Below are 17,760 nucleotides of genomic sequence, written 5' to 3'. Positions count from 1 at the left end.
CTCATACATTGCCTCTCTCACTCCTTCCTTCTTTTTTTGCGACGAATGTGAGCCGGCCTTTGTTTTTCAGGGAACGCCCTGACCCCAAACTCCTCTCCCCTTGTGCCAATCACCCGAAACCATCCCTATAAAACTGAAACCATTGCAAACAAAAATCCCATATGCATTTCTTTATTCTCTTCTCCCAACGGGCTCCCAAATGACCAATAACACCGCGCTCTGTACAAAAGCTAGTATTTATTCTCTCTCAAGTTACAACACAGTATTTTCACACTGGAGAAAAATAAATAAACATCTTGTTCAATAAATAGTATAGATATGATCCATAACCTTTAGCCATATCATCTAAGGCACATTGCAAACACATAACATTTATTCTGGGAAAAAAAAGCCATCTGTTAACCTCCACGTCTGTTTTTTTGGTATTTAGGAATGTAAAGTTAGTTTAAGGGGGAAAAAAGTTCAGCATTTTGGCACTGAAAATGAGATTACAGAGCAGTTTTCCAACTTGCTTCATGATGTTGTCACTACAATCAGTCACCAGGAATCTGTAGCAGAAACACAAGCAAGCCCATATCTCCAGTTCTGAAAAAAGAAATGCTGTATCTGTAGCTCAGACACCCCAAAAGTGGACCTATTATGCCCATTTAAAAGTACATATTTTATTTGGACTCTGAAGTTTGAAGCCAGCTGTTTTAGCTCCTTTCTTCTTTAAGCCCATTTTCTTCTGATTGGATGCCTTTTGCAAATGGAAGGTTTGAACAGAATAGGAATATCTGCCGTCAATGACATCACAGGAAAAAAATGTCTAAAACTGTACAGTACTGTGCAAAGGTTTTGAGCCACCCCTCATTTCTTTATATACTTTTCTAGCTTGGTGTGACAGCCCTTATTTTTCAACACAGCCTGAACTCTGTTGACAAGCTTTCTTGTCATTTCTTTAAGTTGTCTTTAGGAATAGTTCTCCAGGCTTCTTGAAGGACATTCGTGGCTGACTTTTGTTCTGTTCTCTGTCAAGATTATCCCACGCTGCTTCAGTAATGTTGAGGTCCGGGCTCTGAGGAGGCCAATCCATGATAGTGTTTCACGTTGTGTTTTTTTTTTTTTTAGACGCATCCCTCAGGTCCTGTGTCGGGTCTTTGCTTATTTTTATCCATTTCTTAAGGGCATGACTTTCAAATACTGTTTATCTTCTGTTGGTAGTTTTTAGCCTTTCCACCACTTCTTTTGTATCCTCCACTTCTTCAGTTTCCTCCAATGTCCAAAGGAAAAATCTGAAAGACCTTTAAAAAGCCAGGAAACTTGAGACCACTATAAAAATCACAAAAGCTGTGTTCTTGGAAGCAAAATATAAAGCGGTGGTGCAAGACTTTTGCACAGACATCCATATATCAAAATAAATAAAATAAAATAAAGACAAGCATAATGGGTCCACTTTTAAGTCTTTTTCTGTTTGCCGTTGAGAAAGCACAATCAGTTGCTATAGCTATGGCACAAGACATTAGAAGCACAAATGAAAGTTGAGAACAGGGACAAAATGTTGACACTAAATTAAGTCTCGTTTGATATAAAATACATATACAAATTACAGTTTGTGGCATTACATGGATGCTGAAGTTATGCAACATTTTATTCAAGACTTTGTGACCACCCGTAGGCTTTGCTGGTTTGCAACTTGGTGATTTTACATATTTACCTGGGCTTAAAAAAATATACATTAAAAATGTGTATTCAAATGTGAGCCTTAGAGTTGCTGGTTAGTAGATTTCTTTACCCTGTTTTTATGCTTAAGAAAGCTGACTGAAGGCTGGCTCTAATCATATTATTGTACAAATCTGACAGTGGTTTAGATGTTCTCATCAAGCTTCCTGTAAGGAAGCAACACAGTATATTTTCCACTGCAGTGTAGTGTGGAAGTATTTCTTTGCTTTGTCTCAAATGTTATTAATATCTCTTGCTGTGAAGTGAAATATGTGAAGAGCTGAATTGACGGGATAAAAGTGAATGGTGTGTTAAGGCAGGAAACACCACAATAATTAGCGTGTGTGTGCGTATGTGTCCGGGCAGTATGTGTAGCGCTCTTGTAGGGTTACTGTAACTGACCAGTTGACTTGTGATTACGCAGCAGTACCGCTCTGCTGGTTATTTCCAGAGTCATCCCCCTGACTCAGCTTCCTCTCCTTTTCTGCCTCTTTCTCTCCTCCTCTGCGCCCCCATCATCCCTCCGGACATTTTTCCTCCCCTTTTGTCTTTTGCCCATTCAGAATTTTTCCCTTCTTCCTCTAGAGAAAATGAATGTTTGCTGATTCACACATCTGGGGGTCACTGAATCAGTTTTCACTCAATGGAGGCACTGTCTGTCTCGCCGCCTGTCACTCAGTCTGCCCTCGTCTGCATGTGTGTGTCTAACCACCTACAGTGGTATTTCTGTTGATCTATGAGCCGTGAAGTCCGGTAACTCAGCCCAGCCTCAGTGTGTCTCGCTCAATGAGCAGCTATGTGCATTAGGCGGGTGACAGTGCTGGTAATGTGTTGGCTTTGTGTGTCTTATATTCCATTAGCACTTCTGGTGACCTGCCAAACAGTCCTTCATTCACTTATTCCAGTACGGTATGAATGCATGTGTTTATGTGCTTTTGTCTGTTAAATCCGTCAGTTTGATTCCACTCAGATTTTGTGCAAATAATTGCCGATATACTGCACTTTTGTGTGTCTGTGTGTGTTTGTGAGCGTGCGTGTAAGTCTTATCAGTGCCTCAGCCTCGGAGCTTCTTCTTGAGGCAGTTAAAGTCCTTCGCCGATCGCCACAGCCAGCTCTGAAGCTCTCGCAGTATCCAGAAACCCTCCACCTTCCTGGTAAAGTCGTTCATTGTCGGCCGCGCCGGCAGCAGGGAAGATGAGGGAGAGGAAGAGGAGGCGGAGGTGGAGGAGGAGGAGGTGAAGAGCGGATTCAAGGGAGGCGAGAGAAGGGAGGTGCCCCTTTGTAAAGATAGAGGGACAGGCTGGGGGAGGAGGGTGTGCTCCTCGCCTGCTCCGAATTGGTAGAGGAGGGAGAGTGTGGACAGAGGAGGTTCGAGAGTCGGGGAGAGGAGGGAGCGAGGAGACCGACGCTGCTTCAGATATCCACTGGAGGAAGAGGAGGTAGCACCTGCGTATGCTTGCTTGTCCTCCTCTTCCTCTGACCCTCTGCTCCCCTCTAGAATGAATCCATCCTCCGCTCTGAGCGTGTCTGGATGATGTGCGTTCAGATTGTAGCTGTATTGATGGTCGTTGGTTCCTTGTTGGTTTTCTGTTTGTTTTTGAAGAGAGCCCAAGCCTTTTGTGTCCACATACGACACTTCAACCCTGGGTTCGAACTGCCTCTCCTGTTCCTCTCCATCCTCAGCGATACTTAACAGCCTTCTCCTCCTCACCCATCTCTCCTCTTCTTCCTTCCCTGCTGCTTTTTTTGCACTGGCTGCCCAATTTCCTCTCTCTGGCTCTTCCCTCTTCTCTCTTCTCCGTCTTTCTCCCCTTGCCCTCTCCCTCAACCCGCTACTCCTTCCTCTGGCTGCCTCTGCTCTCCTTGCCTCTTTTCCTCTCCTTTTTTCTGTCAGCTCCTTAGTGACACCATCTTCCTGAACTCCTCTGACTAACTTTGCCCCACTTCTTCTTTGGCCACTACGCTGACCAGACACCGATCTAGATCCAGCTCTCGATCTGTACAGGTTCTGGCTCATGAGCGGAGCTGGTCGGCCACCTCTTGTCCCCGTCTGCAAATACTGCAGCTCACCAGCGTTACCTCTCATGTTTGGAGTTTGTGTAGGATTTGTGTCACCGAGCGCAGTCATCAGTGCAGATATTGAACCCAGAAGTCCATCCAGACCCATGCAGAAGTGCAGGAGGGAGGTCTTGAGTGAGGGGCAGAGGGTAGAGCGGGCCAGCTCCCTGACAGCTCCTAGAAGGACAGAGTAGGCCTTTTGGTTCTGGGCCAGTCGTGCTTTGTTCTCCAGGCGGTGCCACTGGTCCACTCGAGTGGCAGCACTTGGCAGTGTCAGAGCCGTGCTGTTGGGCCTCGGAGGGGAGAAGTCTTTGTCATTAAATGGAGGGCCAAGATAGGTCAGCTGGAGGACAAATGAGAAGAGGAAAGGAGAAGATTTATTATAGTTTATTACAAATTGGGCAATCATTCATCATAACAATTTCAATATCTTCACTGCTATAAAGCTAAACTTGTCAGGGTGGGGGAAAAAAAGTCAAGAGCCACTCTATTTGAGTGCTTTAGGGGGCCTCCTTTTTAACTAAAAGGAGGGCGAATACCATGGTGCTACTAAATACACAGAAAAACAGTGCACAGTTTATGCAAATACACTGTATAAAGGCTGAGCGGGAAAGTCACCCACTAAACTGTGATGACTGACAATTATTCTACAGTTTGGCTTTGTTTTCTCCTCCAAATTAGTTTCCAAATAGTTCGGCTAACCGGAGGGTTTGAGTAAAAACCTGTCTGATCTGAAATAGCAGTTTCTGTTTCTTGTCTTGACAAAGTCCCAGATCTCAGCAAGTAACATGCAAAAAAACAACCAGCATGATTTTTTTTTTTTTTTGGTTGTGTTTCTTCAAAAGTGGGAGGTTTTCTGCTAAATGGTTCTTCATGAGCCTGTTCGCATATAAGAGGCATGATCTGTGGCACATGTCCAATGACAAACAGACAAAGTTACAGCAGAATGACATATTCTACCAATGAATACAAAACTATAATATTAAAAGCACTGTAGAATTAAAAAGCACTGTTCTTAATACACTCTAGTGCTTCAAGCGGTCATTAGGGTCGGAGAAGTGTGATATAATTGCAGCCCATTTAAAGCCAGAAAGGAAAGCTGGTAAAATCCACCCTATGCAAGTTAATAGACTTATCAGCATCACTGCCTCATTGTTTAATATAAATACCCGAACCTTGTTATAGTAACATCTTGCTTAAATTAAGGTGTTTCTACATAATGTAAGACAGTGTTTGACTTTCAGCTGCAGTCCTGTCAGCGTTCAGGAGTCAGAAAACAATTAAAGAAGTGTTTTTACAAATTCAAGAGGACTTCAATATGCAGAATTGAATTGGGGATTGAACCACTAAGCCTCCAATGAGTAGACAACCCGTTCTGCCTCCTCAGCCACATCCGCCTGCACTACTATCTGCCTATACCATCCATCTGTTCTCTTCTGCTTATGCTTTTCGGGGTCAGGGTGGGGGGTGGAGCCTGTCCCAGCTACCAAAGGGCGAGAGGAGGGGTACACCCTGGACAGATCACCATGGCTTTACTTAGATCTTATTTTTGGATCTGATGCTGTTCATCAGGAATTACATCTAGATAGACAGAAGTAGTGGGAAGTGCTCTCAGGAGTGTTCTTTAGTTAGTCAAGATCATATTTAAAAAGCAGGGTATAGAGTTAGTATTAATAATGATGAATATGAAGGGGTCTCCATGATGTATAGAGTCCAACAGGGTTGCTTCAATCTCACCATATGACTAGTCACACAAACGTGCCATGTACCATGTACCATGAGAAGGTAAACAACTGGATGCAATAAAACATCCTTCAACTACATAAAGACAGAACTAATTATGTTTGGCAATAAAAAGGAGGGAAATGTATTAAAGCTCCTTCATGCTCTGATTTCTTGTCAGGTGTACTGCTGTAGTATATGTCAGACAGTCTTCAAAATGTAACAGAGATACACCAACAAGATCACACATAACTCCAGTTTCTTGTATCCTTGCACTGTTTGTCAATTAAATATAGAATTCACCTTAAGTCCCAATGTGTTGTCCAAAAAATATCACAAATATGTTTACTGAGCACAAGCCTGCACGGTCTCTCAAGTCTGCAGGGATTGGTCAACTCAAACCAAACATGGTGAAATGGCTTTTAGCCATCCTGCTGCCCACAGCTGGAATCAGCTCCCCACGGAGCTTAGATATACCCCAACTGTAGCCATTTTAAAACTACACTCAAAATAAGCAACTGTTCCCAGTTCTCATTATCTGTTACGTTTATTATTTTTCTTATCTTTGGCCTGGCAGTGTTGGGAAAGTTACTTTGAAGTGGTTTACAAACGAAAAATTTAATTCACACAGGGAGCAGCTCAGCTACAGCAAAATCGCCCGAGGGAGAAACTGGTAAAAAGAAAAAGCTACTTCATTAATTATTTTGCTGAGAGAAAGGCATTATAATATATTACAAAAAAGCCACATGTCAATCAGTTTAATTTATTGCAAAGAGCTGTACTTGTTTACAAGTATAAGAAAAGAAATACTCCTTTATTCATGGGAAAGTGGAGAAATGCCATCTGTGGCTATCTATATAACATCCATCAGGCTTCCCTTTGGGAACTAGTCCTTGCCTTATACACTCTGTGGGCAAAAGCATTTAGCCACAGCTCTTAATCTTTGAATTCAGGTGTTTTAGTCCCATTACCACAGGTGAGGTTACAGAGGGGATGTCCAAGTGATGAGGCGCATCACATGTAAAAGCTCTGCTGAGTAAATAAATGCAGAGCTCTGAATCTCCTCTGGCATTAAAATCAGCACAAAAATTGTGCACCTGGTGCTTCATGGCATCAGTTTCCATAGCCTGAGTAGCTTCTGTAGATGTAATGTGTAGTTGGCCCAGTGTTTTTGTCCATATTGAGGACTTTCTGGCCAAAATTGTGTGTAGTTTCATTTGTTAACTACACAAACGTCCACAGTGTGAATATGAACATTAACTACCAGCAAGTTACTGCAAATGACTAAAGTGCCTGTTTGATGACATGTAATTTCACCATAATTTCAAAAGGAACCATAACAGATATGTGGCTCTTTATCTGCTAGATGTTCGCTGTCTATCGTTTTCATTGTTGTGAGGGATCATATTCATCGTCACTGTTAAATACATTCTTATGATAAATAGTGCATTTGTGAGTTTTGAGCTATTTTGCTTAAGCATTTTCATTTATTCTTGTGTATTCATGTATATGCATTCCTATTTGGAAATGATTTACTTTTTGTCTCTCTGATGAAGACATTTTGGTAAAAGACTGAACATATCACAAAACTACTCACATATACGTCTTTGATCTCTTTCAGCTGATACTCCAGGTATTTGGTGAGCTCATAGGTGCTCTGTATCGAACTCCTCTCGCTGGCCAGGTTGTGGAGAGCATCCACTGCGGTGGCCATGGCAGCGGCCAATAGCAAGACGAGCTGGTGCTCAACTATGGAGAAACAAAGAAAACACTGTGAGATGTGTCTTTAATGACATTCACGTCTTGGGTGTCCAAGCGTTAAATAGCGCACGTTGTAGAGGTATTTGCCGTAAAAACAGAGAGGTGAAATTTATTTTCTCAGACGTGTTGTCATTATTTAACTTGGATGATGAGTTTTCAAATGAATTTTGATGATTGGGAGCTCAACAAGCAAAAAAAAAAAAACCAGGAAAAAAGAAAATCACCTCCAGCAACAGTTTCCTAGCTTTTCTCTGGTCGCATCACACTGTTTATAGGAATTTTTCTTTTTTACAATATTCCAGTTTATTTCTTTGTCTCTATGACGATGGCCTTGTCTGTTTACATTTTGCCAGGTCAGAGTCATCTGACACTGCCAATAAAGCTTTTTCCGTTTCCAATCTAATTTTAGAGGTTTCTGGCTGTCGGAGGTTTACTCTGGCTTCAAATAAAACCTTGTTTAATAGCTTCAGACAGTCAGACAAATGGCTCCTATGTTCAATGCAGCAGTCTGTCAGGACAGCAGTCGCCTGAACGTGCACACACTCTCGCACACACGCGTTCATTCCTGACCGATAACCCCGAAAACAAAGGCATGTGGCTTTCTTTACAATCACAAACATTAATGTGTTTGTATGGGTTGTATGTTTGCTGTGGACTTCTTGTTTAGGTTTCAGAGTGTTTGTGTAGGTGTTTCATGTTACTGTGTGAGTGTTTGTGAGAATGTTTGTAGCCGTAATTATATATGTGGATTAAATTCGCATTGCTGAGAGTGTATACAATGATTGTGTGTGTGTGTGTGTGAGAGAGAGAGGGGGGGGGGGGGGGGGGGCAGTGTGTTTGTAAGAGCAGAAACCTTTCAGTGCCCCTGTCTCTGGTTTCAAACTGAGAAAATTGGAAAATTGGAGCTGAAAGGTGATTTTCAACATTAAGGAACTTCATGTACGTCCACTTCTCTTCGTCCCATGCGTTCTCTCTCTGGACACTTTCACACTTTCTCCCTTTGCTCGCTAACTCACTCTCTCAGCACTGCTTCAGCCTCTCAATGGAGCCCTGCAAACATTTCCTCTTTTCATTTCTGCTCTCCATCATCCTCTCCGCCCCCCCCTCCATCCTCCTGACACCTGGACGGCAGGCCGTGATTCATGCTTGTAATTATGGGCAAACCATGCTGCTGCTCAACAGGTGTGAAATATGCATTTCACAATGTGTGTGTGTGTGTGTGTGTGTGTGTGTGTGTGTGTGTGTGTGTGTGTGTGTGTGTGGACGGGTATTAACATCTTCATGGGGACCAAAAATTGGTAGTTTACTATACTTGTGGGGACAAACAGCCCTTGTGGGGACCAAAATCCCGGTCCCCACGAGTTTGAAGGCATTTTTGAGCCTCAAAATGTGGTTTTAGTGTCAGGGTTACAATTAGGTTATGGTTAGGTTTAGGGTAAGGGTCAGGGTTAGGCATTTATTTTTGATGGTTAGGGTTAGGGTAAGGGGCTAGGGAAAGCATTGTGTCAATGAAATGTCCCCACAAGGATATAAATACACACGTGTGTGTGTGTGTGTGTGTGTGTGTGTGTGTGTGTGTGTGTGTGTGTGTGTGTGTGTGTGTGTGTGTGTGTGTGTGTGTGTGTGTGTGTGTGTGTTTATGTGTGTGTCCGCTTTCTCTCTTATGCTCAATCTCCTCTGGCTTAAACACACCTCAAGCCTCCTGTTGTTTGACCAGTGCAATCCCTTTCTGCTTCCAGATTAGTCACACTCTACTCCAGCGTTCCTATCTTCCCTGTCATACCTTTTTCCTCATTTTCTCCTCTCAGCGATCTTATCTCTCGCATGCCTTAGGTCGGAATAACAGCAGACAATTAACCCTGATTAGCTCGCCTGCTCCTCAATTTCCCTTTTCTCTCTCCCTTTGATATTTCACTACGGGGGCCCCACAGGACTAATATGAGACTTTAAGGGAATTGCTTCATCACCCTGCAGAACATTTACCCCTAGCGTTCACTTGGGTATAAATAAAATAGAATAAATAAATAAATGGTTTCAGTTTTAAATAGTCAACACCTTTTTTTTTCCTTCTCTGACTCACCATATTTGCCATATCAGTATGCACTCCCACACAGGGTTGGGTTGAAACTGAGTGATATGCAAAAGCGTCCCAGAAATAACTGCACTGAGGAAGAGATTTAGCTCTCTATATTAAGTAAGTGATTATTTATGACTCACCTAAAAATCGGAAACAAAAACAAACCACTAGAATGCAGCAATAAGTAGGTTTAATTAGGTCACTTCATTTGATTAATTTAAAAAAATGCACTGTGACATGGCAACTGCTTCTATTATAGCCTCACTTAATAGCAGATGACAGACAGTTTCAAATTAAAACAGGATTAAAAATGCATGTCATGCTTTGAGTGACAGGGCAAAATCTAAGCAAACAACGCCCTAACTGCTTGATTAAACAAGCAGTTAGGACTCTTTCACACCAGGTGACTCTTCCCCTACCTGTTGACCCCCAAGTTGCCGACTACATCAAGGCATTTGCCCAGACTATTTTCTGAGCCCGTGGCAACTCCCACACACACCTTGAAGTTAGTCATCCAGGGCAACCCCTCTCAGCCAAGCCTCCTCCTCACGCCTCGTCACCTGTCAGAGGCACTAAGCATCTTTCAGCAACGGCTAAACATTTGGAGCTCATCAAGCAGCTGGCTCCTCCCACTGAACATCCCCCATTAGCATCAAAACACCCCGAAACCAACACGACATCGTTGAGTCTTGAAGTAAACAAGCTTGAAGAAAACAAGGGCTCACAGTGTGCAGTGAGAGGTCATTTTCAAAGGGAATAAACAGGTACCGAAAAAGGAGTCTGGGATAAAGGAGGAAAAATCTTCTTGGCAAAAATCAACCCAAACTGTTCCAAACTGTTTCCTTTTGTCTGCAGCCACATGCTTGGAGATGATTGCCAGACGTGAAAGTCTCTTGTTGTTTTGATTGAGCACTGACATGTCTTAAAGCGGCCTCTGCTGCCGCTAAAAACAACCGCTCTTTTGTACAAGTAAACTCAGATAACTCAAACCGAAAGCCACGTTGTCGTTATATAATATTAGATTGAGTAACGGCAGTATAGTCGGCATATAGCCTGACTTCAAGGCAAGCCCTGTAGGCTTGGGGCTGTGTCTGTGTACCTGGCAGTGGAAGCACACTCCGCAGGGCAGGGTTGAAACCAGAACATTCTCCATGGGAGGATTGCATTACAGCAACACAGGAGTTCCCTACAACGGCCGACCGTGACCTGCTTCCACGCAGTTGTGTGTGTGAGTCTACACACATGTACCTATTAGAGTTACACATATGCACACATGGGGTGAGGTGGGTTGGGGGGGGGCTCCTTTATTTGCAACAGATCATATTTTTATCTTCGGTTTGTTCGCCGGTGTAAAGTCAGTTCTGGCACTCTGGAGTCTGGTTGCCATCTGCAGAGCAGAGCTGAACGTGAGGTTCTGGCAGCAGAGCTTGTGCGCTCCAGATAGTTCAGAATTAAACACCAACACGGGGTCAGGGTTCAGAGTTGAACGTTAGGGCGCAAGGATGTGTTCAAGGGTAAAAGGACATTTGACATTTTACACTCCAGACGCTGTTTTGGTAAACCAGTGACCCAGTGTTTGTGGGTGTTGTGTCGCTTCCATCTGAGAGGACTGGTATTTCATCTTTTCCAGCATGCATCACCATTTGAGGTTTTAAACAAGCACTTAAACAGAATTTGGTATTGTGGGAAAACCATGTGCAAGCAAATCTCTCCGGTCTGGTCCAGGAAAAACTTACTCGGGTGCCAAAAAAGGTTGCCCTCCATCGCTCTAACCACTTGAAAGAGGTCTGAAACAGAGATGAAACCTAAGAACATAGAAGATGTTGTAAATCAGCTCTAGATTCATGATGTTTATTATTTCCTGTGTAATGCTGATTGGATAGGATCGGATGTTGTCATGTGCATACATACATATAAGTGCTGTGTGTACAGTAGAAGATTTAACCTTTTGCAAACCCAAGCCATGTTTTCCTGAACCAAAATCCAGAGATGGATGCTAATTCCCTCACTCGTCACACATTAGTTGTATCTAGTCGCTGTGAAGAATTCCTCTACTCCACCAGAGGACAATATCAAACATCACTAGGGACAGAAATAACTGATGTTTCCAGATATTTTCCACTTTGCTGCAATCCGTGATTGGAATATTGAGGTTATATTTCAGCTCCGTGACTGATTTTTGAGTATGCTTTTTTTCTCTCCAGACTTTAAGAAAGATATCTCGATATAATCTGTTCAATATTTGCTAAAATGACCGGACTCACGTCATGATCAGACCCGGCAGCAGACCCTGCAAATACTATTCATGTGAGCCGATGATTGTGATTCTGAGTCAGAGATGTCAGAAACTTTTGACAGCTCAAAAAAAAACAACAACAACATTGTCCACTAACATCTGGAAACAATTGCTTAGATGTAATTCCTCCATTGGCAGGGACTTCTAAATAATCCTAATACGAACACTAATAGAATTAATTAAGCAAAAGTAAACTAAAATCATACTGTTTCCATTTGTTAGGACAGCACTACAAATAATAACACCACAAAAACATAATAAAATAACACTGCAAAAATGGAACAAATAGTAAAAGCCTTTTATTCGTGTAGTGCTATTCTAGCCTTACCGACCTCTTCTATGCGCGTTTATACTAAAAGCTACATTCACCCATTCATACACTTTACTCTATTAACTTTAAGCACTTCATCGAGCTCACACACAGATGGATGCATCAGATTGGGAATGGGTGTCTTTCCCAAGGAACGCTTCTTTCCCTTCTTATTAGGACGACCGGCTCTACCTCCTGAGCCGCAGCCGCCCCCAGCGTTTCCTGTCCATCCCAGCCTGCCGACATTATATGAATGCAGAACAAATTCAAGCTCCAGCTCAGTGTTATGGCCCTCATCAGACACTGTGAGCGTGGGCGTCACTGCCAACATCAACAAGTTCACAAATTATCGATATGCGCTCGCTGAAATCCACATCCTGGAGCCACTAAATGAAAAACGGATCCTCTGCCTTGTCTTGTACGCTTGTTGTCTTCCAGCTAACGTGGCAGAGGCTGAGCTGGAGCCTCAATGTGGCTCTGATGACAGAAAGGAAGCATCCGAGCCAAAAATCAGAGGAGCTGTTTGCTTTTTCCATTGTTTTAAACTATTCGGCTGTACTGTACCTGGTGGCAATTTTGTCCTCAGCCATAACATATACAAAAAAACATAAACACACCAGTGGATGCCAGGGGGAAAGCCATGCATCGCCTTACTGATATAAAGGATGGGGGGGACACAGGCCAAATGGACAGAAGGTTGACATTCTGGGGTCAGGGTCAGTTTTGTCTATCTGTGTACAGTTAAAGGCCAGATTTATGTGCAGTCTGTACTCAATCAAATGTGCATTCCTTCACTAACTCAACACACACACACACACAGACATATGTATAAAGAGTGCACACTGGAGTGTAGATCCGTGCATGCACAGGCGTTATACAGAGCAATACATATAAACAAACCTTTTCATAGTCAAGCACACACACACACACATGTGCAAACTTTTCCCATCCCTTCCCTCACGAGATTCCTTCCTCTGGAGTTTGTTCATGGTGAATTTCAAATTGATCCTCTTGGCACTGGACACACTCTGGGGTTGCCAAACAACATCAATGACCCCCAAAACAAAAGCAAAAGAAAACACACATTAAAAAAATCCAATAAAAATCATGTTCATGCCCAGAATTTCTCTTTGCAACCATTTCTCGCAAGTCGTAAACTCAACATCTTCTGCTCGGCTGCCCTTCTCGCCTCATTGTCTGTTTCCCTCTTCCCCTTATAAGCCAATCTACCCCCTCCTATTTTTTTTAAATCACTGGATTCCAGTGGCTCCATGCTTTATCGCCATGTTTGGTTTCAATTTCTTTGTCGCTTCATCTCCACCACTCTCTCCTTAAATCTCTCTGAAACATCAAACTTCCATTTTAAAGTCTCCTTCCTTTCTATCCCTAATTACCTTTCCCTTCTCTTCCTTTCACTAATTGGCTCCACTCGTTCCCTCCATCAACATCTCTCATTCCCTCCCTCTTTTTTTGTCAGACCTTCAGTTTTTAATTTACCTCGAACCCCCACCACTTGCCATCCCCGAACTCACGGATTTCGCTTAGAAAAACACCCCGTAAACAGAATCAGACGAGAATCCACTGCCGAATCGAGACTCCCCTGCTCCTCCACGGCCTTGATGGAAAGCCGAAGAGCGGAGGTGGAAAATACGGAGCTGTTTATCGAAATACGAGGTAGCATTGAAGAGTATAAAAGGACTTGGAATACAAAGGAAAAAATGCAAAATATTATTTACTTCCAGCTACTTAAATTCTTCAGCTTCACCGCTTTTTATCATCTCACAGGAGAGGGAAAATAATAGCGGCAAAACAAGACGAAGGTAAGGACTGTAAATAGTCCTTACCTTCGTCTTTCGGAAGATAACTAACAGATTAAAAGGCACAACTGTCGATAATGTAAATATGTAATAGCTCCAGACCTCCTGAAAGTGCCTCTATACACTTTCTATACCCTTAAGGTCAGCTTAGGGTCAACCTTTTAATTTATCCATTGGACAGCTGTCCCTATATATTATCTTTTAGATTCATACACCGATTCTCTTTAAAGAAACACCCATGTGCTGGTGGAGTACGGGTCCTTATCATTATCGCTTGTGCTCTGAGCAGTTTGACTCTTGTATCATCTGGGTTTTTGTGTCTGTGTGTATGCGCCGGCCTGTGTAAATTCACCAATTTACGCCACTTTGTCAAGAACCTTTTACTCAGTTATATTCATTCTCCGGCTTCCCTTGCACGTTACTCACTCCAGCTGAAGTGTTTATGCGTTTCTCTTATACGACGCATTGTTAAATAGTCACTCAATGTGACACACGGTATATAAAAATCTAAAAGAACCGCTGTAACTTTAAAATACTGGCTACACATACACTAAAACTTTGCGTTTGGTTACTTTAATAGGATATAAAAGACAGATTTTTTTGTTTGTTTGTTTGTTTTACTGCAATTTTTTTTTTTTAAGTTTTGATCTGGAAGTGAGGAAGATATTTTGGAGCCTTGAAGGATAGACGGAGGGAAAGAAGAGGAGGAAGAGGAAAAGGGGTCGGTGGAGGGGAGCACGAGGGAGCCGGTGAGGGAGAGTTTTGTGAAGCGAGGGGCCATGTTAATTTGGGAAAAATGTAAACAGCATGTGTAACTGTTCAAAGCGTGACCGACTCATTTTATATCAGTCCCCCCCTTCTCTCTCCGCTCTCTTTCCCTCTGGGTGCTGCTAACTTCTGTCAATCTGCACTGCATTAACCCCTCTACCGCCAGTTCCTCCTTCTCCCTCTCTCCTTCTCTATTTACTTTTATCTGTCTCTCTCCCCCTCCACACACATCCTCCTGACGTTCACGTATACCGTGAAGAATTGGGGATGGCGCTGCAGCGAATAAAAAGATGTGAAAGGCTCACTTTATCCTGTTTTCCACCTCCTCTGCTCTCTCTCCATTTATCCCTACCTCTCTTTCTTTTCACCCTGACTTTGTTTTGTCCTTTTTAGCCAGCATTTTGGAGTTAACGGGTCCAGCACATACTAAAGCTTTTATCTGAAACACACTGACACTAATTCAAGCCTCGGGGCAATAACAGTCTTTGTCTGCGTGTGTGTACACAAAAGTCAGACAGTGATGAGGAAAAGCGTGTATCTGTGCATCTGTGTCGAGATAAATCCAAAGTGTGTGTGTGTGTGTGTGTAAGACAAAGACAGCCGAGCCTTCTGTGTATTTATTTGCTCCGAGTATCGGTTTGTTCTGTAGTCAGCTTTCTGTTTATTGTCCTTCTAAAGTTACACTATACGTGACATGAGACTCAAGATGGGACAGAGAGCGAGAGAGGAGGATGACGGAGGAAGAGGAGGAAGAAGAAAGCAGCAGAGCTGGTGATTTTTTTCTTATTTATATTTTTTGCTCAGAGCATCATTTCGTCATGGGCCATCCTTCAGTAGCTGCTTATCTTTCCTTCTTCTTTCACTTCTCCTTTTCCCTTCGTCTCCTAGACATGGAGCAGCAGCCGCACCAGTGGTCCCAGGGGAAAAGTGTGTGTGCGTGTGTGTGTGTGTGTGTGTGTGTGTGTGTGTGTGTGTGTGTGTGTGTGTGTGTGTGTGTGTGTGTGACTAACGTGAATCATGTACTTTGTCATATCAGTGACAGTTAACTAGACAGGGGCTTTAGCTGCGTCTGACCCCCTCAACCCCAGTCATTTTTTTCCCCTTTACTGTGAATAAGACCCCTCCCCATCCATCTTTCGCTCTCACAGACATTTTTCAGCCTTTCTCGCTCTTTTTTTCACACTCTCTTCCTGCCATCCCTCTCACATGGATATTTAACACTAAATTACCCTAAAATTACATTTCCTATATTTTCGCTCCATTCATATTTCCATCCATTTTTTTACTCTGTTTGTTTTTTTTTTTTTCTGATAACCCTCAGAGAATTGGATGATGGACCACTAAACCCACGTGTGCTCCTTCACCAGTAATTTCCAAATGTGAAGAGATGACTCACAACAACTTTTAAACTCATTTTATATTTAAAATAACAACAAGAAAAATAAATATTAAAAAATAAAATTAAGGGATTTCTTTCCAGGATTATAAAAAAAACTGTTTTGATAATTGGGGTAATTTGATGTTTGGTTTTAAGTGGAAGAAACGTGCGCAGTTAAACCCTTAGGCTACACAAGAAAGGATCATATTTGCGGGAATTACGCACTAAAATATCCAACCTCGGCGCTTTTGCCACAACTTTTAATAATGATTAGAGATGCAAGGCAAAACAAATTATTAAATAATAAAGCAAACGTTTAAGTGTAAAAGAAAGAAATGTTAAAAAAAAAAAAAAAGGAAATTCCACTTGATTCCACTGTAATTTTACTCTGTCTGGCAACAAAGTTTTTCTTTTTCCACCCATCTCTCCATAAAAGGTTTTAGATTCATGGTCTTACCTCCGCAGAATCTCCTCATTTTCCTCAAATCCTTTTATCCACGTCGGTGCGCTCTCAGAAGTTCATCCACTAAGCGCAGAAAGAACCCGATAATGATCTCCTCTCTCCTCTTGGAGATTAAACAGAACCGCAAACCCTTTTCTTTTTTTTTCGTCTAATCGGCTCAATAAAATCTGCTCAGGAGAAGATAAAGTGAAACACAGGTGATGCCGATCCAGTCATTTAAAGTGAAATATTTGTTATATTCAGGTTCTCAGGATGGAGTTGAAATATTGACGATCCGCTGACTATGGTGCGTGTGGTCTGTGCGACAGACTGAATGACGGCGGAGCCTTTTTGTACCTCCTCCTCCTCCTCTTTTTCTACCCTTTCCACTTATTTCCTCCCCTCCTTCACATCCCTGTCTCTTCTTCTCCTTCTTCTTTCGTTATCCGCCTCCTCCTCTTCAGTAAATGGTGGTGATTCACCGGGTTGACGCATCACGGCTCAACTTGACAGAGCCGCTGAACCACGAGACTTGTCACAACTCATTTCTTCCTCTCTCTCCTCTCGTCATCCTCGGGAACTCGATGTAAGCTCGGCCGTTTGATCTTAAATCTGCTTCCTTTTAACAAGGTGCGAGTCCGATTTGATCCGTTCAGCTGAGGCCAGCGTGACCTTCAAATCGTCCGGGAAATACGGAACGAATTACATGTTCTCTCTCTTTTTCCCTTTTATTACAATAACAATTATCATTATTAATTTAACTAAGCATTTACGCTTCCACTTAAAGTAAAAAATAAATTACCAAACAGTCGAAATGTTTTTTTTCTCTTTTGTCCTCTTTACGCAGAGACCAAATTAGTTTAAAAATGTACATTAAATCTATTCGTTTAAAGTAGGCCTAATAATATTGCACAAAAATCTCAAATAAAGTGAAATAACATAACAAAAAAAATCAAGGCTGTATTTTAATTAAACTGGGGCGCGAATAATAAAGGAAATAATTTGCGTCTAAAAATATTACGCCTGTTTTTTGTTTTTTTGTTTTTCCTTTCTGTTTCTTTGCGGGAGAATGAAGGCAAGTGTTTGCTTGCTTGTCCTGCGCTTCTTTTCTTCTCCCTCCATTCCTCAGGTCTTAGTTTTTTATTGACAGTGAGATTATTCTGGATCTTCTTCTCTCACCTCCAGCTGTCACTCAGCGTGCCAGCCAGAACATCAGCCCGTGGCATGCAGCGCCGTATCGCGCCCCGAAGCACCGCTGCTGATACTCTTATTTGTCCCGGATCCAAGTAAAATTCTTTCGTAATCGCTGAGATATTCCAAAATCCGTCAGGCCCACCGGTTCATGTGGTTGAATAAAGTAGTCTAGTTATACGGACTGACAGTGTATCCTCAAGGCTGGATTAAGGTGGAGGAGACGGAGGAGGGGGTCC

The 17,760-nt window shown here is 42.5% G+C and overlaps 1 protein-coding gene across 1 annotated transcript; it reads right to left on the bottom strand.

The window, feature by feature from the left end:
* Positions 1-236: 236 nt before the first annotated feature.
* On the bottom strand, positions 237-16,644 carry clcf1 (cardiotrophin-like cytokine factor 1). The gene is made up of 3 exons (XM_063483233.1): positions 16,346-16,644; positions 7,079-7,230; positions 237-4,102 (listed from the first exon to the last, which is right to left on the bottom strand). Exons 1-3 carry the CDS (start codon positions 16,362-16,364, stop codon positions 2,756-2,758), a joined length of 1,518 nt encoding a protein of 505 aa, XP_063339303.1. The 5' UTR covers positions 16,365-16,644; the 3' UTR covers positions 237-2,755.
* Positions 16,645-17,760: the final 1,116 nt, after the last annotated feature.

This window comes from Pelmatolapia mariae, linkage group LG2, assembly GCF_036321145.2.
Source record: "Pelmatolapia mariae isolate MD_Pm_ZW linkage group LG2, Pm_UMD_F_2, whole genome shotgun sequence".
In the NCBI taxonomy this organism is placed as follows: Eukaryota; Metazoa; Chordata; class Actinopteri; order Cichliformes; family Cichlidae; genus Pelmatolapia; species Pelmatolapia mariae.
This window is presented reverse-complemented; position numbering and strand designations above follow the sequence as displayed.